This window comes from Anabas testudineus, chromosome 1 (genome assembly GCF_900324465.2).
Source record: "Anabas testudineus chromosome 1, fAnaTes1.2, whole genome shotgun sequence".
Classification (NCBI taxonomy): Eukaryota; Metazoa; Chordata; class Actinopteri; order Anabantiformes; family Anabantidae; genus Anabas; species Anabas testudineus.
Window position 1 is genome coordinate 2,086,387 of NC_046610.1, and position 22,807 is coordinate 2,109,193.

Below are 22,807 nucleotides of genomic sequence, written 5' to 3' on the forward strand. Positions count from 1 at the left end.
ACAAATCCTGACCAGTTCTCAACAACTGAGGACTCAACCCTATTTTAATGTAAGGGTAGTTATACACACGTCGTGTACATATGAGGATATAACTTCAAAATAAATATTTCAAGAAACAATGTTGATGTAACGGTCTCACAAATGTACTGCAAAATAAATATATACTGTACTGCACATACTACTACATTCATTTTCATTTCTACAGCTGTTTTCCACATGTTCTGCATCCTGACTGTAATTTTTACACATTAATCTAAAACTGATTGGTTTGTACTACAACCTGCACATATGAAGAGATTTACATACTGTAAATATGATGTGATATGTTTTACAGGGAATATTTGAATGAATTGAAATGTTTCTATGAAATGAGTCTTGTTATTGTGAGTGGACGTCGCTCTTGTCATCTCTGTGTCTCTGTAAAAGACTGCAGCTGTAATCTGATAAGAGGCTTTGCTGCTGAAGTTGGATGGAGGCTTTGTCACAGCAGCTCGTGCTAAAACGACACAAAAGATACATCAAATATAGCAAGACGTGTTTAAGAGTCACGAATAAAGATGTGGACACATTGTCCTTCTAAATTTATGGACTTATTGGAAGTGTTTTTATGCTTTATTAGTTATTTTAGGATCAAATTGTCCCCATGCTGCCTGTGCTTGTTGGGAACCTCCTGTTTCTCACGTCTTTATATTTAACTGCAGTATTTTACACTTTACTATGATGTTACAGGTTTGTTAAGACAGGTTTGTTTTACAATAAGAACTAAAGACAAGATATTAAAGAAACGTGATCATTCGAAGAGACAAATAAATGCAAAAAATAGACACTAGTCGTTTATTTCAGTGCAACAGCTGTAAAATAAAATCTCCATAAAGATCCTGTTGATTGTGAACAGCAGGTGGTGACAGAGACAAGCCTTCCTGATGACCTGATTCAATATATTAAAATATTTGTCTGCACAAATAAAAGTTTTTATTTAGCAGTGGAGTTAAATCTAATTTAAATTCTCTGATATTCTCTGATCATATTATGTTCTTCATATTATTTATATTTTTTTTTTACAGTTTTACTTTTAATTATCCAGATGATTTGTTTTATTCATCTGTCATGTTTGCTACTTTTAATTTGCACGTGTTCATAAGTTCAAACGTTTATTTTGGAAGTAAGGCGCTAATTACGATGTCCGGTGACGTCATCCAGGTGTTTTTCCAGTTCTACAGGTGGATTCAGTTCCTCTGCTGATCTCACGCTGGAGGATGTGTGTGGTTCTCACCAGTGTGAGTGAGTCACTTGTGACACACGTGTTTTCTGTGCACGTCAGATGAAACTCGGGGATTTTGAAGTCGGTTCATGAAGACTCGCGGGTTTTTAATCACCTTTTAATTTATCGTCTCGCTGCTGAGGACGAGTCCAGATCTCTCGGTTGAAGGTGGACTGGTCGAGGGTCTGAGCCATGCTGCTGGTCGCTGCTCTGCTGCTCTGTGGAGTTTCTACAGCGACAGGTTAAAAACCTGAATCCACCTTTTATCACATGTTACTGTAATAAGGCAGAACTCCCAGCCCTCCTCACTAAAAGTAGAAATACTTAGTTACAAGTAAGAACACAGAACTTAAGATGTTGCTAAAGTACAATTTGTTGTACTTGAAGTATCAACGTTAAAGTACTGTTAATACAGAAATGATTCTTTTATAGAGTTAAACTATTAGTACTAGTGCTTTTCTTTCAATGTGGTAAAATAGAATTAGAATTAGAATTACTGTACTACTGGCAAATAGTATTGTACAAGCACCGTAGTATATTATGGTCGATACTAATAGTAAAGAGTATTTCATATACTGCTCATCTAAATGTGTTGGGCATGCTGTTATAAAATAGAGATATGAGGTATTTTTGATGATATGATTCGTTACCTGCTGTTTTTCAAGCATCAAAAGTAAACTTGTACTCTTTATATACAAAATGTGCTTCTATGATCTCATACAAGCTATATATATATATATATCTATATATAACTTTATATATAATATATATCCACAGTATGTATATACAGATGTTTTTTTATTTTTGGTCATTTCAATATTTAAAATAATTTTCATTAATTTTATGAGTAAAATTTGACTCTGTGCTGTGTTACACTGACCCCCCTCCCCCATGAAAACTGAAGAAGAGTAAAAACGTATACTCTGTTAAAAGTCTGTAGTGTAGTACTGCAGCAATGTAAAGATAAAGTACTGCATTCAGTGCTGCTTCTGTTCCTCACCACGCAAAGCGCTCTTCATCTGATGAACCCACTCAAACTGACACCAATGAGGAAATTCCTGAATTCCAGTCCTCCATTTATTCATCCTCCTTCCTCTGTTTCACAATATCACAAACTTAGATTTGTCACTTTTGGCTCAGAGAACCTTTAAATCAATGTGTGTGGAAGGAAAAGTACATAAGAAAATAATGTTATGAAACATGATAATAATGTTTTATTGTGGGCGTTAAGTGGTGAAATATCTGCAGAGACATAAACGTGTTCAATGTCCAGGCTGCTTCTGCAGCTGTGGCTCTGGGTGTCTTCACTATAAAATGGATTTATGGCCGTTTCATAATAATAAACCTTTATCAGTAACCAGAGAGTCCCACAACTGGAGGTTTCTTATCACATGTCAAACATGACTTTTGTTTTCTCTTCATTGCACTATTAATGTCCACATGTGGGGAGTTTCTGGACGCTCCTGCCTTTTTCTGGGGAAGATGAGAGTGTGATGTGGTTTCACTGTACGTGAAAAGTTACTACATGATGAAAGGTTTTTGTTTCCAGTTCTCTTTTCCTCGTCAAGTGCTTTGTGGCTTTGTTTGTAACAGCGAACCGGTTCTCCTGCTGCTCGGAGATGCGTCCTGAAGCGTGAAATCATAAAACAAAGGAGGGTGCAAACAAAAGCACTTCAGGTGGATTAAAAACTTCACTGTAAAACAAAGGGTGAGGTCAGACTCCGAAGTATCAACTGATTAGTGATTCATTTTTATTACCAGTGCAAACCACATTACTGTGTCACCTGATCACTCACCTGTAATTAAATCAAATACCTTTGGAATATGATGCTAGAAATATAAAATATAGAGTAGATAAACACCAGTCCACTATAATGTCAGGTGTGGGTACATGTACTGTACTTTTGTAGACATACTGTCAGACTGGGGCAGTTTTTCATGGTTTGTAAATTTAAATAAAGTTAATTCACTGTCAATGGGATCTTTTGGGAGACTGAAGACAGTCAGTGCGTATGTTTGATGTTTAATACATCAGTCAGTTAATGGAGAAAATGTTTTGCATATACAGTTGACCTTTTAATAACACTGGAAGACGCCGCACAGACACTGTCAATAAAACCGAACGGGAATAGATGCACACACCTACAAACCTGTGCAGCACGCCAACGTGTCTTTGAAGAGCGACGTGAATCATCCTGTACCATATTCACTACTGTAAGAGTTCCCATAATTATTTTCTTTATTATATCCACAGTTACATCTGCTCACGTTCTGGTGACTTGCTAAATCATTCAGTTACACTTGAAAGGAATATCTTCTTCTTCTCTTTCGGCTTTTCCCATCAGGGGTCGCCACAGCGAATCATCCTTTTCCACCTCACTCTATCATGAACATCTTCTACCCTAACACTAGCCAACCTCATGTCCTCACTTGAAAGGAATATCTAAGGTTATTTTATTATTTAATAAATGCTGTGGGTTGGTTGGTAGTTTATGATATTTAATGCTACACTTTAATGTAACTGTAAGAAGACATAAGAATATTTGAAGTATTATTAAAGTACAGTGTTTGTCAGTTATTATACTTCCATGAAAAAGAATTTCATATTATTACTTAATGACCATTCATTATTTTATTAGAGTGGTGATTGCTGTTACTGCTCATATCTCTGCATTTTGTTCTGTTGTAAGCTACAAACCAAAGACAGACGTATATGGTGTCTAATTGATGATGCACATGTTTATTTCACCAACAATACAAATGTCAGTTTCTAAACTTAAAGTAAAATGCATGAAAACTCTACACTGATCAGTGTTTTTAGTGTTGTTGTTGCAGTGACCTCTGCCTCAGAAGATTAGAATGAGTCAGTACCTGGTGATTCAGGTGGAATGCTGTATGGCAACCGGTGCCGATACTTTATACACCTTTTGTACATTTGTGCCCTTGTTGTTGCCAAGTTCCTGTCACCAGTGCTATTATGATATAAGACAAAGGGTGAAGCAAACAAAAAAACTCCATGGTGCAGTTTCACACACACCCCTCCCATGAAACAAGTCCGTTTCTTGTTTTGTTGAAGGTGTTACTGTGCAGGTGTCATGTCTGTACAGGTATGTGCAGGTTGAAACCACAAAATATGAATGGATAAAAAAATGTGCCGCCACTTTTATGAACACGTGACTCTAAAAGGCTAAAGGCTCGATTACCATCTGAGTCGGAGGGTGGGGGGAACTGCAAAGTACCAGGTTCGTTTGAGTCTGTATTCTTTAATTCATTTGTTAGAATAATGATTTTAGTGTACGTGCCATCGACGACCTGCACAACTGCCAGGAAACTACTGGTTTGCATAGATGTAGCTTGTTTGCAAGAGTTGTGATGACCTTGGTTCACAGTCTCTGTAAGACCTGTACCTGGGGCCCATCACTAGTCCGACAGAACTGATGAAGTGAAACATCATCATAACGTCCAGCTGCCACTGAACATCCTGCACATCTGTCTTTGTACTGATCTGTTTTAATGAGCTCAGTGCTCAGAAACATTAACTGATCATGTTGATCCATTCTTAAGAATCACTGTGAGGTTTTCGAACTGCTTGATGAGTACGTGTCTTTTACGTACGTGAACTTTTTTAGATCATGAAATAAATGAACGTGCGCTCACAGTAGAGCTGTTGGACTCCAACCGACAGTTGTTCATATGATTCATCTAATAACTTGATTCTTTAGACTCTAACGTGAGGAACTTCTTCATCTGTGGAGCTGGGACTTTAATTCATTAATGTGGTTGTTATACTGTCTGCACCACAAACTAACTGCTAAAATGACAGAAGTCCTAACTTGGAAATTCAGGCTACAGAGACATCCTGTGTTCCAAGTCAGGTTTTTCAGGTTTTACTACTAAGGCAACATCAAAAATAATGTTTTTGTACAAGTAGACTCCAATCGCAAGTATGTTAGTTGGGGAATGGAACTGGAACCTGATTACTTTTCCTGGTCACATTCACATGTGTGACTCTAATGTTAAAAATGTATTTTATGACATCAGGAAATGATGGTGAGCTGCGTTAACAGAGGAAAAAATCTAAACAGGATGATTGTTCTCTCTAACCAAAGTGTCTCAACCCAACCTCACCCCAGACTCTGAATTCACACTGGGCTTGTTAGTCCTGCTCGTTAGTCCCCCCCCCCCCCCCCCCCCCCCCCACCATCCACCTCAACCACCTTCTCGTGACTCGTTCTGTACTAATACAGGTAGCGCTTCATTCATTTCAAAAATACCTTGGCTGGTATGTACTTGCGGTTGCATTTCAGTTCCACTGAGCTTAATTCTCAGGTGACATGGTCGACTGAGAGGAGAGTAGTTTATAGTACTGTAATGTAAAAGTACTTCCATGAGTATATATGTATAGAAATAGATATATAGCCTAGTATCAAAGCTACGTTCAGGTTACTCTTTGTATTTATCATCCTAAAATATAAATTAAACTTGTTTCCCACGTGTAGCCTGGTTCTTTTCCATTCAGCTGCCAGTTTATTATCAGCTCGTAGGGAGGTGTCACTTCACCTGTTTGGTCACTGGCTTGGATTGTGGTGCTGGTGACCTGTGTTGTGTTAAAGAGCGTGCTGTTTATTATTTATCCAGCCCTCACTGACCTCCTGTCTCTCTCTTCCTCATCTCACAAATAACCAATATTGTGTTCACAGTTCACTGATTCAAATGTCCGATCGTCTTGTTATGAGTATGTGCACATTTCCATGTCTATTTATGGGTCTTTACTCTCTTGGTGTTTTGCAGTTCCACCTCCAACAGATGTTATTGTGACCTGCAACAACTTTAAAACCTCAGTGAGCTGGAAATACAGCGAACAGCAACCACCAACCAGCTTCATCGTATATGTGGATACTGATGCTAAGTAAGACTTGAATTAGATGGAATTAAAAGTTTTGTTTCTATAACTTCTACTTTCCTTTAACAGTGGGATGTTCAGCTGGTAGTAGGTTGTGTTGTTGTCAAGTCAGTTGATAAAACTCTTTAAATAATATATAGAATATAATATTCTTAATGATATTTGGTTTACTATGTACTGTACAGGACTAAACAGCTTTTTGTTTTTATTTGTAAGGCCTTTTTGTAATAATACAACAGACCATGAGTGTGATCTGAGCTCCTTCGTCTGGGAATCTGAACAACACTACCTGGACGCCCTTTCCGTCACTGTAACAGCCGTACAGGAAGGAAACCAGTCTGAATTAGTAGAATCTCAGTTATTCACCTTTAACAGTTTGAAGACTGCTTCTCTAACATGTAAGTACAGTGTAAACAAAGCAAGAGGAGAGGCTACAGAACAGTGAATAGAAATGATTTTGGCATCAGAGATGAAACGTACAGTTCTCCTTGCAGGTGGTTTGGATTTCCCTCCAGACGTCCAGCTGACTGTCGAGGAGTTGAGGGCCACAGTCAGGTTCAGAAATCCCCTTCACTTCTACAAAGAACTGAAGCAGGTCACCAAACAGGAAGGTGCCTCCTTCGAATTCAGTGTCTGTACAGAGAGAGTAAGTTAAAATACTTCAGATATTTGTACTGAAAGCAAAGTGACACAAATAACGACAACAGTTGTGATCATATTATTGTGTTTCTCCAACATAGAGGAGACGTCTGAAAGCCGGTGTCTGCTGCGTGATTAGAATTTACATTATATAATAGTTATCTAGCATTTGCTGGTTCCAGTTTCTCAATAGTGAAGATTTATCACGATTCTCAGTTTAATATCACTAAATTGTGTAAATCTGTGACTTTCAGGAAGTATATGATGCTTCTTGCACAGTGGAGGACGACATCTGCGAACATAGTTTCTCTTTTCCTGAGGGCGTCGAGCAGTTCGTCACTCTGAAAGGAACGTTGTGCAGCAAGAACTGTATGGGAAAGGTGCTGTTCAAACAGACCGAGCCCATCTACCCCACTAACCCAACTAGTAAGTCTGCTGCCTCAAAATCCGTGTCCACTGATTTTTGGTATAGTTTTATTTTTGTGCCAAATTCCTGAACATGGAAACAAATTCTAATTCTAAGTAAAATTATTTTATCATGCAAAGAATAGTTTATTCTGAGCAAATAAAAATGAATTCTGTGCTCAATAATAGTATTTACATGTTTGCTATTCTCCATATAAACCTCCTCTAACCCTGCTTCCTGCTTTCTGTGCTGCGTCTCTCACTCGACATCTCGACTCTCTGAGTGCTCAACTTGGTAAATAGGCCCCAAAACCAGGCCGTCTGAGACCAGCAAAAAAAAACAACACGTTTAAACTCATGAACTCCACTTTATCAAGTGCAGGTGAACTAGAGGAGGTGACTCTGTTCACAGCCTTATTACAAAAGTCCAGGACACAAACCAGCTTTCTGAACCGCTTCTAAGGAGACTACATCACATGCAATGTGTTTCTAATAAAGTGTTCACTATGAGGATATTAGGAAGTAGCTGTTCCAAAGTTACAGTCTTACAGGTCTAGATGAGCCCGTGTTTCAGAACAGAGGATTAGTCAAAGACTGGGAGATGGTCCTCTCTCTGTGTCCATCTCTCATACTGAAGGAGCAGGATGAACAGGAATGATTTCAGTCAGAAACTGAAATGTGCAAAATGTGCACACAATGACTCTGAAGGCTTTTTGTTTTCCTGTGCAGAGGTCCTTGAGGTGACACTTGCTTTAATGCTGGGAATCCTCATCTTCATAATCGTTGTAGTGACAGCCGTCATCTGTAAGGTGAAGGTCTGGACGGTCAAAGAGAAACCTCCTCCCCGCTGCCTGGTAAGGAGACAGATTGGAAAAACAAATGAAACATGGGTAATTGTCGTTTTCAGTCTTGGTGAAACCTGTTGTCTTTTCATCCCAAAGCAGATGGAAGATTTTCCACCTCGTCTTTTGCCACCTCATCCTCATTTCTGCGAAATGACAGCTGCAGTGACTCTCACAAGCTCAGAAGTCAACAAAAGATGTTCATTCAGCTCAGAGGACTACGACGACGACCCCACGGACAAGCTCCTGGACCAAAGTTCCTTTTCCCAGTCTCGTAATGTAGGATACCAGGACGGCAATCTGTCAGACAGCAACCAGGACCTGGCGAGTGGGGACAGCAGTACAGACGGTGTCTCCACGGACAACTCGGGGGAAACTGAGTGTGTGTCGATGGATTTTGAGGAGCACTGTAACTACGACAGCCCAAAGTTTGTGAAGGACATTGATAATACAAGATAACACTTCACTGAGGACGCGTCACCGCAGCAGAACTGGCATCAAAAGTTAAAACAAATGATGATGATTGATGGTTTCTCATGGATTTCAGGTCTTTTTCTGGGATCTGACCTGTGTTTAGAAGGACTAGTAGCTAATAGCATCATCAATAGCTGTTGCCATATGTAAAAAAGCTGATGTTTCCATGGTAACACAGTCCTCTCACAATCCCAGGAGGTTCACTTCTGCCCATCACGTTAGAATAGCACACGACACTAGATGGAGGAAGAGTGTGAACAAACACTAACACTGGCACCTGGATCCAAGTTTAATCATGATTTTGACTCAGGTGACCCAAGACTGAGGAATCAAACTGAACTACTACACTCAGGGAGTTGGTGTACGGCGCGTCCCTTTTCATCCCCAACACCGTCCTCTTTGTAGCTGCACTGTTAGAACAGGACTCAATGCTTTTACTCTGAAGTGACTGTAACTCCTTCGTTGTCCTAAAAGAATGACGACGACATACTCAGGATTGTACTTAGCGTGTGAACACGCTGCAGACCGGTGCTGAAAAGAAAAGAGCACAGAACCTTTGAAATCAACATGTTTAGGAGCTGAGTCGCCTCGTAGCTGCTCTTTCAGGTGGGGACTGAGCAAAGGGAGCAGAGATGTTCTGGTTTAGGCCACTGAGTAATGGCTTCGTCTCAGGTAAACAAACGGGTCGTTCTTCCAGTCACTCACCAGGAGTTGTCTCTCTGGTTACAGAGACAACTTCCTGAATCTCTGGGTTTTTTTTTTTTTTTTAAACATGCACGAGTGAGCTTATCTGTGTCACTTCAAACCATTACAGGAAGATTTCAAGATGAACAAATCTGAAGTTAGCATCAGCTGAAGCTCGTGGTCGTATGTGAAGTTCTTATTTATGAAGGAACGTACTCAGTGCTTTTACTTTTTAGGAGACAGTTCAGCCAAATGAAAACATTTTATCACTTGCATCAAGTTGTATCTATAGTTTTTGTCGAACATGTCCAGCACCATCCTACTTATCAAAGAAAGAGAAATGATGGGCCACAAATAATCCACAGAACAGACTGATCGCTTCTAGTGAAATGATTCATGGTTTGTCCAGAACAGAAACCTGTTCATGCAAAGAGCTGTTGCAGTCAAATCTTTTAAATGTATTTTTTATAGAGCACAATGTGAATTTTATTAGAAAGACATGGCAGCAAAATGTGTCCAAATAGATAGATAGGTAATTAAAATGCTTAACTCAGGAGAGATTTCACTCGAGACTCATCTTTAGTTGCACTCAAAGAAATCGAGGCCAGTATCTTCACTAGTGTGTTTAACATAAGTTGAATTTTTGTTTCCTTCCAGCTGTAGCACAGAATTTCTCAACCCATTTACTGACAGGAAAACAAAAAGTAAATAATAAAAAGCTGTAGCTTTGGTTCCGTCTCATTTACGGTTCCTTTAAGGTTCTGTTTAAAACATAAGTTAATGGACGTCACACAAGCTGGACTTTGCACTTTGGAAAAAGTAAAGTAGCAGGTGTCATAAACACCTATCTTACAGTGACACACCCTGTCCTGCCATCATGAAAATGCATTTACTGCGTCAGTATCCATCTGCTGTTGCTGCAACCTGCACAACTTGCTCTGTAGTGTGAAGTGTGTGTTTTTCTTTAGTTTGAAATGGTTATGAGTGTTTTTTGTTTTTGAATTATCAGGGTTGCTTATATATATTTTTAATGTTTGTCTTGGATTTCTTTGCACAGTCGCTAATATAATTATATTAAATACTCATTTTATGTAACTGTGATGTGATAGAATCTGTTTTATACCCACATACATACATATGCCCAGACAGTTCAAATATAATGAAATAAAAAAACGTTTCACTGGACAGAAATGGAAAAACACCACTGCACGTCAGACATGTTAGCGTGAGACCAAGGAATGTCCGATGTGTTGCTTTGCCAAATATTTTCTCCTCTGATGAGTTACAAATCAGCTGTGGACAAAAGTAGTGGAAACAAGCTCGAAGTATTTTTTTAATAAAGACATTAGTTAATGTTGATGTTTTCTTACTGGAAATCTTAGATAAAGATCAAGTTCAAACTGAGATCTACAGTGTTTTTTCCCCACAAAAGTGAAATTAAACCAGCACAAGTAGAGAAAACAAACTCAGTCTCTTTGTAGCAGGAAGTCAGAGTCTGTTTATATGTTGTTTATCTTCAGTAAATAATAATAATAATAAAAATAATAGCTGCAAATACTGGACATGACAGGACGCTCAATGCCAACATGAAGAAGTGTTTTATGTAATGTGTCGCTGCTGAGTTTATGGAATTACAGAAACACTCAGTCACCTAAAGGTTGTACAGTGGTTTTACAGCATCTCTCCTCACCAGTATGACACTCACTCACATGTAAATGTGCATATAGCATATAGAAGATTTAAGCAACAAGTTACTCAAATGTGTCGCCGCTGGGTAAAAATTGGAAGTTTATTGTTTTGAACACCGACGTTTTCTAACATGTGACGTGTTAGTTACTGTCTCACCTTTGGACAGAGTCTGATAGGCCAGTCTGAGGAAAGTTAAAGACAAACATCAAGTGAGTGCTGTTTACTTTCATCACCAGTTCCTTTAAATGTGGTCTGACATGCACGGCTGGATGAGTTGAAAAACCTCATCTGACGATCTATATATCAAGTATCCAATCCCCAGCTCTACAGAAACATTTTGACTTTCCCTCCCTTTAGTCCTCCTGGTTCTCAAACTGTGACGATCACCTGAGCTGGTTTATTGTAGTTTAGGTCCGTTTTTGCTCTTTTTTCTTAAATTAACTTTGTCTCTGGGTGTTTTGATGAAGCGCTCCTCTGTTCTACAAACCCAGAACCTCGCAGCACACGTCAGTCCCCTGGTTTGGTGCCGTATCCCGTCGTGTCAGCTCCACTGACGTGAGGAGCAGCGTGGATAAAAAGTCTGTGGCAGTGCCTCAGCTGCTAAAGCTTCAGGCCTTGAATGTTTGTCCTCAGGTTCAACATCTGCTTCTCCTGTCGGACTTTCTCTTCTTTGAACGCCATCTTGTTGGCCTTCTTCTCTGCTCTCCGCTCCTAAACAAACACAAACACAGAATTGAAGCCACGTTTTACTGTAGAAATGTTTTCACACCCTTGTTAACATGTTCTACCACAGTTTCCACACCTGTCTGCAGCTTTATTAGTACGAAGAAGTGATCGTAACGTCTAATCTTAAATCTGATGAGACCCGTCTTCAGGTAAATATTTGACCTTAGGTTGTGTTGTTTACAGACTAAACACTGAATGACGAGGCTCTGATATTTTAAACCAGTCAAACGTCTTACTGATCTGCCTCATGGTTTTAAACTTAATTGATTTTTGGATTAATCTACATTTGATGCTTCAGTATTTGCAGCAGCAGAACAGTGCACGTAGGAGTTAATGATTATGTTGGAGCTCAGAGAAATTAGATTTCTGGATTTAGATACACACACAATTCAGTTTTGATGGTATTTTTATGAAGCTTTAAATAAGAAATAATTATCAGAACGTTTAATTAATATGAAAGATCTTGTACAACAAATATTCTGTTTATTATCCTTCTGGTTAGATGCTAAACTGCATTTTGTTGCCTTCTGTTGTTCATGTGTTGATGAAGTTAAATCTAATCTAGTCCTCACTAGAACCAGAAGATATGAGCACATCTCGCCTATCTTATCTACACTTCATTGGCTCCCCGTGAAATTTCCCACTGATTTTAAAATACTACTTCTGACATTTAAAGCATTAAAAGGTCTTGCGCCGCAGTATCTAAGTGAACTGCTAGTGTCTTATGATCCACCACATCCACTTCGATCAAAGGATGCTGGCTGCCTGTCAGTACGTCGTATCATGAAAACTACAGCTGGGGGCAGAGCTTTTTCTTACAAAGCCCCAAAGTTATGGAATAGCCTTCCAAATAGCGTTCGGGACTCAGACACAGTCTCAGTGTTTAAGTCTAGGCTGAAAACCTATTTATTTAGTCAAGCATTTGAGTAAATAGATTTGGGAAGGACTCATGGACGTAGAGCATTATGGTGAACTGGTATGTTTAGATGCTGTCTTCCCAACTCTCACTGATCACTCAGGTTTGTTGATGGTGAAGTGTTCGGTTGCTCTACATCCCAGGGAGCCCTCATGTCTGTGTTTCCTTCTGAACCCACCCTTTTAGTTAGGCTGTCATAATTAGTCCCGCTGGAGTCCCTGCTGCACTATTCTACATATACATTCACCTCAAACTTTATCTGACTGTGAATACAACTAACTGCCATCTCTCCTCTTCTCTTTCTCTACCTCTCTCTTTCCCTCTTCCTGTCTCTCTGTCGAGCTACATGTCATTCCATGCTCTGCCCTCTGGACCTGTCTGACTCATCCTGATGCCCAACTTCTGGTCTGAGATCTCGTCGCTTGGATCCCCCGTATGGTCCCTATGGGATGCGTGTGGTGACTGGGGTTGGTTACACGTTACCATGAAGCTGGCCTCAGCAGACGTCAGCAGCTGTTTCTCTGAGGTCTCGACTCAATGCTCAATAGTCCAGGAATGGAATTTCCTACAAGTCTACCAGAGCCTCCAAAACTAACTGGACTCCACATTAACTTAAAGACATTAACTGTTATACTGAACTGCTGCCTACACAGCATGTAATCACCCATATGAGGATGGGTTCCCTGTTGAGTCTGGTTCCTCTCAAGGTTTCTTCCTGTTGCCTTCTCAGGGAGTTTTTCTTGCCACCGTCGCCCTCGGCTTGCTCATCAGGGACAATTGGGTTATTATGATTCATACACATTCACTGTTCATGTACTGTTCTTTGGTTGTGTGAAGCTGCTTTGTGACAATGTCAATTGTAAAAAGCTCTATACAAATAAAATTGAATTTAACTGACCACTTGGGTTTCTGTCTGTTAGTTTCTGGGTTAGTTAGTAAATGAGGATCTTTATCAGTCAGGATTCAGCAAGATTTGAATAAATATGTGACGGCAGAGTGGGACCTGTTTATTTTATACAGTCAGCACCTCAGACTACATCAAACCACACCCACACAGTCCTGATGACCCAGATAAGAGTTTTTGTCGTAATCATCTCATCACTTAAACAAAGCTGATTTAATCTTCATCTCTCACCTTGCGTTCTTCCTTGATGGCCTGTTTCCTTTCCTTCCTCTCCTCTTTGCTCTCCTCCTTGTTTCGGGGCTGGGTGGAGACACGAGGCAGGTCCGAGTCGTTGATCATCGTCATCCGCTCAGCCTGCTTGGCCGTCAGGCCTCTGGCGGGGAGGACGTCCAGAGGAATTCCCGTCTTGCTGGACACACGTATCTGCTTCTGCTGCTGAAAGAAGGAAGAACTAAGATTTTTATTTTGTTTGAAGGATCAAAACCTGCAGCATTTACTTTCTAAGCATCCCTAGAACACAGCTGTGAGGCCCTGATTAGGAAAAATACAAATGCAGGATGAGTAAAGCTGAGCAGACATTGTACAGATTCTCAGCTCTGATTTCAGCTTGTTTGTGTTTGCGTGTTGAATCTGCACAGAGCCTAGACCGATGACTTCTATTTGGTTCTGGATTATTAGTCTGGAGTAGTTACAGGTGTTGGTGGTGTGAGGTGCGCCACCTGGTGGTCATATACAAGAGACTGAACGCTCATTCATTACACTTATGTTTGATACAATTAACCCACAGCTGCGTATCTTACATGAAACAAGGTAAAACAGTAAAGAGCTTTTCATACCTTTGGTGGATCTTGGATGATTTTGGGTCTGTTATATATGTTAGAGTATGTACCTGGAGAAGAAAAGCATCAGATCAAAGGAAGAAACACATACAGCAGCTACACACACTACACATCTATGTGCTCTATAAAATACTGATATAACTACATTAAATGTAGTTATATCATCTAAATACCTCAAAGATTCTAGGCGACACAACTCCCCATCTTATTACCAATAATCAATCTCTGCCCAAACAAATTCAGTAATGCTCAGACAAGATTTTAACCTTTGGCTCCTGATAAAACACTTTCTGTCCGAGACACTCACCCTTTACTTCGACCGTCTTTGGTTACTAATAATACTAATACTAATAACTAATAACTAATACTAATACTAATACTAATACTAATAACTAATACTAATAAGTAATACTAATAACTAATAACAATAACTAATACTAATAACTAATAGGGCAAAACAATTTCCCTCTGGGATTAATAAAGTTTTTTGAATCTTGAATCTTAGTTAGACCCAAGTTCTGACTCTATCCTGAGGCCTGAGCTAATGTTTGAATCCAGGAGATCCTGATCCTGATGTTTCACTACAGAGGAATTCAACATTCTCCTCGTTACAGTTTAAGAACTGTTCTGAATCAGCTCCAATTTATCTGAAACAAATCAACTGAAAGTTGTCTTCATTAGGTGCTAAAAGGGACACAGCAAAATAAATGAAATTAAGTTATTTAGAAATAAATACTTAAAAAAAAAAAAGCAAAATACTTTTTATAATTTTTACCAAATATAATTCTTTTTCACATTTATTAATTTCTACATGTATTTATTTTATTATATTGATGTCGACATTTACATTTTTTATATTACTTGTGTTTTTGTGTCCCTTTAGGGCCTCCATATTTTTAATTAAAGTACTTTAAAGATATGTTGATGGACATGCAGAGATCCAGTTCATTAAGGAGTTGTCTTACAGTTTAGTATTTGATACTCAAGATGAGGTAAAGCTTTCTGTTACAGCAATAGTGACGTTGCAGTTAATGTTTTTGACACTTTTTTGATCACTTGTTTCTTGTATTTTCCTCTAAAACTATCAACTAATTTATAATCTGTCACATTACCTGTTTGATAACTGACCATTATGTTTGCAATCATCATGTTTATCATGAACGTTTGGTCACTGGGAGTGGAGGGATCATCGTCTTCACTCTTCCTCTTTGGTTGCGTTTCACAGGTTTGACTGAACTCCCTACTTTGTGTATTATTGGTATCACGGTAATTAGTATAAAGGACAAACACAACGACCATATGTACAAATGTAAACTCACTGATGATGGTTTCACAGTCCCACTTCTCTTCTAGAGCCTCAATAACAACAGTTTCCATCTCCTCCTCTTCCTCGTCTTCCTCCTCCTCCTTCACAGCAGGAAGTTCTTTGGGACCCAGATCCTCAGGCCTCAGGGACCTGAACCACAGAAACACAAATTAACATCAGGAGTCTATTCAGGCTGCTCCTTTGTTCTCTCCTGCTGCAGCTGCACCTTTGTGGTGCCAGTTCTACAGCTTCACCTAATTCTATGAACTTCACCTCAATGTTTGTGCTCATTATTAGGTTTTGTGTTTGAAGCAGCCACAACATAATAATCGTCATCCTGCAGTGTTTTCACTGCATCACAACATGACACTGATGTAAGAGACAGAGCTTCAGTTCAGCAGCATTCGTACTGTGAAACTCAATGAAATGTGTTGAAGGAGGTTTAGTATTTGCAGTCTTGCTGTTCCCAGCACTAGTTCTTGGAGCTTCCCCCGTCTGTTGGTACCAAACCGGTTTCATAATAATAACAGAAAGATATTAAAGGTGATTAAAATAAATTAGGTTTAAAAATCTCGCTTTCTCCAACTAAACATCACCGTCCGCTTCCTGGGGTTCCTTAAAGTTTGTTACCATCGTTTCTCCTGACTGATCTTGTTAACTTCTCTAAGCCGTTTAAATAAACTAGTGAGCATCTTGAGTAACTCCCGGTTCCCCCAACTTTGCTGCTCTGATCAAACTTAAAGGCTGTTTTTCTAAGTTCTCTCTACAGCACAGCAGGTTTGTGTGTTAGTTCCTCTTTGCAGCCTGTTGTTGTGTAAACAGACCACAACCCTGAAGTGTTTCAGGAAAATATTGTTGCAGATGTTTTGTCTTGTGTACAAATGATTTAGGTGTCATCTGTAAAGTTGGGGAAAGTTATAAATCTTGTTGTACTTTGGCATTTCCTGTTAAATCTCCAGACTGATCAGCTGATTAGTAATGTGTTTGACAAGTACAGTGGCTTATTGGCAAGAATCTGTGTTTGCTGAGCTGCTATTCAGGCTGCTCCTTCTTTATTTCAGCGAACTTTTGATTTGTGTCAATGATTCTATATAACAGCAAAACGTCCTTCAATAAAAACACAATCAGAGCAAGAAGGGAATTATAATTTGTTATAATCCACTCACTCCTTCTCTTTCTCTTTGAAGTAGTCTTTGATAACTTCTTCAAGGCGAGCGCTGTCTGGCTCGATGAAACCCTCCAGCTCAGCGTTGTCCAGAGCGCCGATCTCATCGTCATCAAACTGTTCATAGAACTGGACACAGACACATTAATTAAGATCCATCAATTATTAAAGCAACTTTTAGTTGCCGCCATTATGCCTTCTGTCCTTTTTTTCTTTTTATATATTTTCTGGTTTTGTAGAAACCAGTCCCTGAGTGGTACATTCAAACTTTGCACTTGAAATGACGCATTGTTAAATCTCGGCGACCTCGTTTTCACACAGACACATTTTCAAACTTGCCTCTCACTATAATCTACACGGCTTTTTAGCATCAGTGTACAGGCACATAATGTGGACTTCAAGGACCTATTTTTAAGCCCAAAAGCGTGATTTGCCTGCACACCGTTTCTTCTGTTAATTCTCTGTGTTATATTTTAATGAATAAAGATGTTATACAGGTATTTAAATTGTTAAAAATTAGCCAGTATGCCTATTGTACACACTGCTCTAATTAATAACAACTTTATTGTTCCCCAGAAGGGGAAGAGATTTAATGGAATAAGATGAATGTTCATGTTGTCGCAAAGTGGGAGCTGCTATGACACGATGAATGTAAGCACTGCTTCGCTAGATTTTTTTAACAATTTCAGGCAAAACTGGAAAAAGACAGGAAGTGTAACTAATAACCTGGAGTTTTAATGCTGCATCCTCACCACAGGCATTTCTCAAGCAGCATAGTCTTGTGAACCTATCAAAGACTGGGCTGACACACTTTCAGACAGGAGTGTTCACCTTTTCGAAGCGGTCGTCCAGCAGAGAGAGCTGCTCGTTCCTCCTCATCACTGAGGACGTCATCGAGTACTCTGTGAACCGACTCTTCGTCTCCTCGTTCATGAACAGAAACTCTCGATCGCGGCCGTCTTCGTCCCCCTCATCTGAGAATCCACCCTCAGAGTCAAAGTCGCCTTCGTCGCCTGTGTCCTCCCACTCATCATCATCATCACCGTCTTCATCATAGTCGCCTCTGTGACAGATTACACACAAACAGGAAAGCACTTTAAAAAGTCATAAAATAAATGCACACTTCTTATTTTTTGTCTGCACAAAAACCCACAACACCAGAAAACACACTAATGCCTGAATCTACACACAATATACTTCTTCTTCTCTTTCGGCTTTTCCCATCAGGGGTCGCCACAGCGAATCATCCTTTTCCACCTAAATCTATCATGAACATCTTCTACCCTAACACTAGCCAACCTCATGTCCTCTGTTATAACATCCATATATCTCCTCTTTGGTCGTCCTCTTGCCCTCCTGCCTGGCAGCTCCATCTCCAACATCCTTCTACCAATATATTCACTATCCCTCCTCTGAACATGTCCAAACCATCTCAGTCTGGCCTCTCTGACTTTGTTGCTAACACATGCAATGTGAGCCGTCCCTCTGATGTACTCGTTCCTTATTCTGTCTAACCTGGTCACTCCTAAGGAGAACCTCAACATCTTCATCTCTGCTACCTCCATCTCAGCCTCTTGTCTCTGTCTCACTGCTACCGTCTCTAACCCATAGAGCAGAGCTGGTCTCACCACTGTCTTGTACACCTTTCCTTTGAGTCTTGCTGACACTCTTCTGTCACACAACACTCCTGACACTTTCCTCCACCCGCTCCAACCTGCCTGCACTCGCCTCTACACCTCTTTTCCACACTCCCCATCACACTGAACGGTTGACCCCAAGTACTTAAACTCCTGCACCTTCTTCACCTCATCCCCCTGTAACCTAACGCTTCTACCTTGATCCCTCTCGTTCAGACACATGTATTCTGTCTTACTACGACTGACCTTCATGCCTCTTCTTTCCAGAGCAAACCTCCACCTCTCCAGCTGTTCCTCTACCTGCTCTCTACTCTCACTGCAAATCACAATGTCATCCGCAAACATCATTGTCCAGGGAGATTCCTGTCTGACCTCATCTGTCAGCCTGTCCATCAGCATAGCAAACAAGAAGGGACTCAAAGCTGATCCTTGGTGTAGTCCCACCTCCACCTTGAACTCCTCTGTCTGACCTACAGCACATCTCACCACCGTCATACTTCTCTCATACATGTCCTGAACTAGTCTGACGTACTTCTCTGCCACTCCCGACGACCTCATACAGTACTACACACAATATACTACTGTACGATTTTCAATACAATTAAATCTGCACAAATATGTTTTAATAAAATGTGAAAAGTGTAGTTATTTTGCAATATTAAGCCAATAATCAAACAAACCTACTCTGTGGCAACAAAAGGCAGTCAACAATAAATTAAAGGTGTCAATGAATAATATAATGAATAGTGAATACATCAAAATTCATATTAACCCTTAATAAAGAGGAGAACGTGTGTGTGGGGGTTTAATGAAGCATCAATCAATGAATGAAAAAAAATGTTGAAAGATTTCTTGGACTGAAAGGTGGCACAACAGTATTTGTGGCCCCCAATACCTTCACCTGGACACTGGCTACAGTGAACACATCGCTAGCATCGTTAAAACCATCAAACCACAATAAGGGTTTTAATAAAGAGCAATTTGAAGTAAATTGCTTAAAGTTTCACAAAACAATAAATGAAGCAAGTAACAAAACAGCACCAGGCATCAAAAAGACTTCAGAATCCCTCTAATGACGAAGGCTTCTTGCAGAAAATGAAAAGATACACAGCTCTGCAAATGATGTTGTGATATAAAAAAGAAAATCATGCTACTGCAAAAGGAAACTACTTTTATTATTCATATCTTACTCTTTGTTGACTGCTCCACTCGAGGTGTTTGCTTTGATGATAAAATCATCTTCCAGGATGTTGTCGGGGTCCTCATAGTTGAAGTCATCATCAAGAGCAGCCACGATGTCAGGGTCCATGTCCAGACGGGGTCCTGAAGGAAAACAAAAAAACTAAATGCTGACATCTGAACTGCCTTAAACTTCACTTCATGGGGACAACACACAACATAAAAGAGATGAAGATAAAAACCACCAACATGTCCAGTTTAACAGGACATCGAGTGGAGACAGGTTTTGTTTGAAACAAGCAGATTATTTTGGAGTTGGAGCTGATAGAATTGAATAGAAAACCAAAAATATTGGGGCAGCAGTTGCTCAGTTTGTAGAGCAGTCATCCACAAACCTCAGGGTGAGTGGTTCAATTCCTGGTTCCTTCTGGCTACCTGTTGAGGTGTCCTTGGACAAGTAGCGCCTACTGGACAGCTGCCAGACAGTACCTCGACTGTCAGCAGCTGCAGTTTATTAATAGATGTGGAACATAAATTACTTTTACTGCAACAAGGAAAACGGACAAGACATTAAATTGTATGACCACAGTTTTACAGAGTGCATCATCACAGTCTCATGATGTGCACATCACACCACAGAGTAGGATACTCACACGAAGGCAAACGATCATCTTCTGAGATTCAGTCACCAAGACGTGCTTGGTGAGCGTTCATTTGAGACGCTGAATGTAACTAGTCTAACATTATAAGCAAAGCACTTGATGCTGAATTGTTTACCTGAGATCGGAGCAGCTTTGTTCAGAAGTCCCACCTCCTCTTCAAATTCTGAGGCGAACACCGAAGATGGCAGTTTGATTGTAGCAGCCTGTTAATCAAATAAAACACAAAACGTTTCAGGTTTCTTTTAACTGTACACTCCTGATAACCACAGCAGTGACTTCAAGGTGTCACAAGCACAATGTCTCACTACGTAGCTGCATAAAGAAAACCTTGTTAAAATAACTCTTAGTAAAACAAACTACTATATTACATGTTGCACTAAGAAATCCAGGAAACCAATTTTCTTTTATGCCTCACAGTTCAGGGATTGTGAAATAATAATAATAATAATAATAATAATAATAATAATAATAATAATAATAATAATAATAAGTACTGTAGATATGTAGGACTCAAAATGTAAAGGTGCTTCTTACGTGGCTTCTTATGGCAGCACCATCTAAACAAAAGCTATACAGTTCTGATTATTACTATTATTAATATTAATAACAAAAATCTCAACTTTTTAAAGATTTTAACCATTTTATTATTATTTTTTTTAATATTACTATAACTTTTCCAGGAATTTCTTAACCGAGTCAACTTACAGGAATGGTCTCATCTCTCTCCTGCTCCTCTTCGTCCTCCTCTTCATCGAGGATGTGAACAGCCTGTTTGTCAGTGTACGAGGGTCCGGCCTCCACCAGCTCAGATGGGCCGGACGCCTCCTTCAGGTGCTGCAGGTAATCATAGTCGTCATCATAGAAAACACCAAATTTCCTCTGCTCCTCGCGCCTCTTCTCTGTTTCAGCCTGGAAAATATCCGAAGCACAATTACGGCCTCACATTAGACAGAACATTTCTAAAATCAAATCATTTTGAGTCATTTCTTTACTTAAATTAAGAAGCTGCGTAATAAATGCTAACAGCTACATGAGATTAACATCAATAATAAATTAAATGTGATGCGTTATTGGGTGGAATTAATAAAACAAGGGGCTTTATGGGTTAAAAAGCATCACAGGTGATCTGAACCTTGGTGGCCGGCAGGAGAACGTGTTGCGGAGCTTTCTCATCTGCAGCCAGTGGGTCTCTCTGACTTCTGTGGACGAGGTGAAAGGTCACAGCCTTCTTCTTTTCAATAAACGATTTCTTCTTTCGATGAGGCTGAAAGAGAAACAACAAGAGGTAAAGACGTGGTAATATCACTTGTAAGCTTATACAAATTTGTATTTTAATTTTCTGCTACTTTTACAATTCAGAGGCTAATAGTCATTTTAACAGCAAACTGGGCCAAGTTGGAAAAAGTCTGGAACATAATTCAACCGAAAGAATAAAAGTAATAAACACATTAATGCAGGAACAACTACCATCAAACCATGTAAAAGACATTATTCTGAAACAGCTCTTACTGAATGATGACATATCATCACATATCTGGCCTTCTAAATATACTTTGATACTAATACTCTTGTACTTCTTTGGTACATTTTGGAATCCAGAGCTTCTACTGTAGTAGTAATAGTATTTATACACTGTGGCGATGATACATAAGTAAGCTCAGTATATCTGAGTTTTTACATGTTCTGCTTCTTTATAGCTCATCATGTCTTGAGTACTTTTATTTTTGATACTTTGTAAATTTTGTACTTTTAGGTGAAAAAGCAGGATTTACATGATACAAAGTACTTTACTGTCAAATATCTGAGTACTTCTACAACTACAGTGACAAAGAGCCACCTGCTTTTAAAGACGAGGGAAAATAAGGTAAACTGTACCTTTAAAGTTGACTTCTATAAGTATTTAAAATAATAATAATTGTTATTTTCTACTAAAAGTGCTCAACTCCACAAACTGCTGCGACATTAGCCACTGTTAGCTATTGTTAGCTAACAACGTTAGCTCACTGTAAAATCGACAGCTCACCATTTTGAAGAACAATCTCTGACGTGTTTCTTCGACGGCTCGAGTTTAAAGCTCCACAATCCTTCAATCAGAGGTAACTGTTAAAGCCAATAATCACTTAAATCCAGAAGATGTGCGGGTTGTTTATCCACTCTGGACTCTTCTTCACCATGCTGCTTCTCCTGCCATTACCGGAAAGAACCATTGCTGCCAACTACGGGGGGTTAAGGCCGATATTAATATACTTTAACACGGATAACACCTGTGATTAACTTTGATTCTTGGCTAAAACATTTGTGCGATTCCCAAATTATTTAAAATACAAACCTGCATTTAGATTAATACGGTAATTCATATTACTACAAGCTGTGGTTGTAGTTTGGTACAGTCCAAAATGACCTCTTCTCTCTTTATTTACTGACGGTTCATGAACCAGTTACAGGTGTTTTACTGCCACCTGCTGGTCTGGAGAGCGAACACAGACCAGCACAGACCATGTATATATATATATATATATATATATATATATATATATATATATATATATATATATATATATATATATATATATATA

General features: G+C 39.4%; 2 protein-coding genes across 4 annotated transcripts; one reads left to right on the forward strand and one right to left on the reverse strand.

Moving 5' to 3' along the window:
* The first annotated feature begins 1,235 nt into the window (after window positions 1–1,235).
* ifngr1 (interferon gamma receptor 1) lies at window positions 1,236–10,303 on the forward strand. 2 transcript variants are annotated; one of them, XM_026359419.1, is made up of 7 exons: window positions 1,236–1,502; window positions 6,053–6,170; window positions 6,381–6,562; window positions 6,659–6,810; window positions 7,058–7,229; window positions 7,938–8,062; window positions 8,153–10,303. In XM_026359419.1, exons 1-7 carry the CDS (start codon window positions 1,454–1,456, stop codon window positions 8,507–8,509), a joined length of 1,155 nt encoding a protein of 384 aa, XP_026215204.1. In that variant the 5' UTR covers window positions 1,236–1,453; the 3' UTR covers window positions 8,510–10,303. The 2 variants fall into 2 exon arrangements, with proteins under 2 accessions (XP_026215204.1, XP_026215203.1); XM_026359418.1 differs by having other exon boundaries at window positions 1,237–1,502; window positions 8,150–10,303.
* On the reverse strand, window positions 9,278–22,445 carry ltv1 (LTV1 ribosome biogenesis factor). 2 transcript variants are annotated; one of them, XM_026359416.1, is made up of 11 exons: window positions 22,255–22,445; window positions 21,364–21,495; window positions 20,937–21,140; window positions 20,347–20,434; window positions 19,581–19,713; window positions 17,585–17,816; window positions 16,755–16,882; window positions 15,602–15,738; window positions 14,280–14,332; window positions 13,675–13,878; window positions 9,278–11,608 (listed from the first exon to the last, which is right to left on the reverse strand). In XM_026359416.1, the coding sequence occupies exons 1-11, from the start codon at window positions 22,255–22,257 to the stop codon at window positions 11,498–11,500; spliced, it is 1,425 nt and encodes a 474-aa protein (XP_026215201.1). In that variant the 5' UTR covers window positions 22,258–22,445; the 3' UTR covers window positions 9,278–11,497. The 2 variants fall into 2 exon arrangements, with proteins under 2 accessions (XP_026215201.1, XP_026215202.1); XM_026359417.1 differs by having other exon boundaries at window positions 13,675–13,875; window positions 22,255–22,440.
* Window positions 22,446–22,807: the final 362 nt, after the last annotated feature.

Excerpts from the sequence above, each read along its gene's own strand:
- ifngr1 (XM_026359418.1), top strand. The coding sequence starts at position 1,454 with ATGCTGCTGGTCGCTGCTCTGCTGCTCTGTGGAGTTTCTACAGCGACA. Across the intron at positions 6,171-6,380 it reads TATGTGGATACTGATGCTAA|GCCTTTTTGTAATAATACAA; the intron begins GTAAGACTTGAA and ends TTTATTTGTAAG. Across the intron at positions 7,230-7,937 it reads CTACCCCACTAACCCAACTA|AGGTCCTTGAGGTGACACTT; the intron begins GTAAGTCTGCTG and ends TTTCCTGTGCAG.
- ltv1 (XM_026359416.1), bottom strand. Across the intron at positions 19,714-20,346 it reads CAAAGCTGCTCCGATCTCAG|GACCCCGTCTGGACATGGAC; the intron begins GTAAACAATTCA and ends GTTTTCCTTCAG. Across the intron at positions 16,883-17,584 it reads TGGACGACCGCTTCGAAAAG|TTCTATGAACAGTTTGATGA; the intron begins GTGAACACTCCT and ends GTCTGTGTCCAG.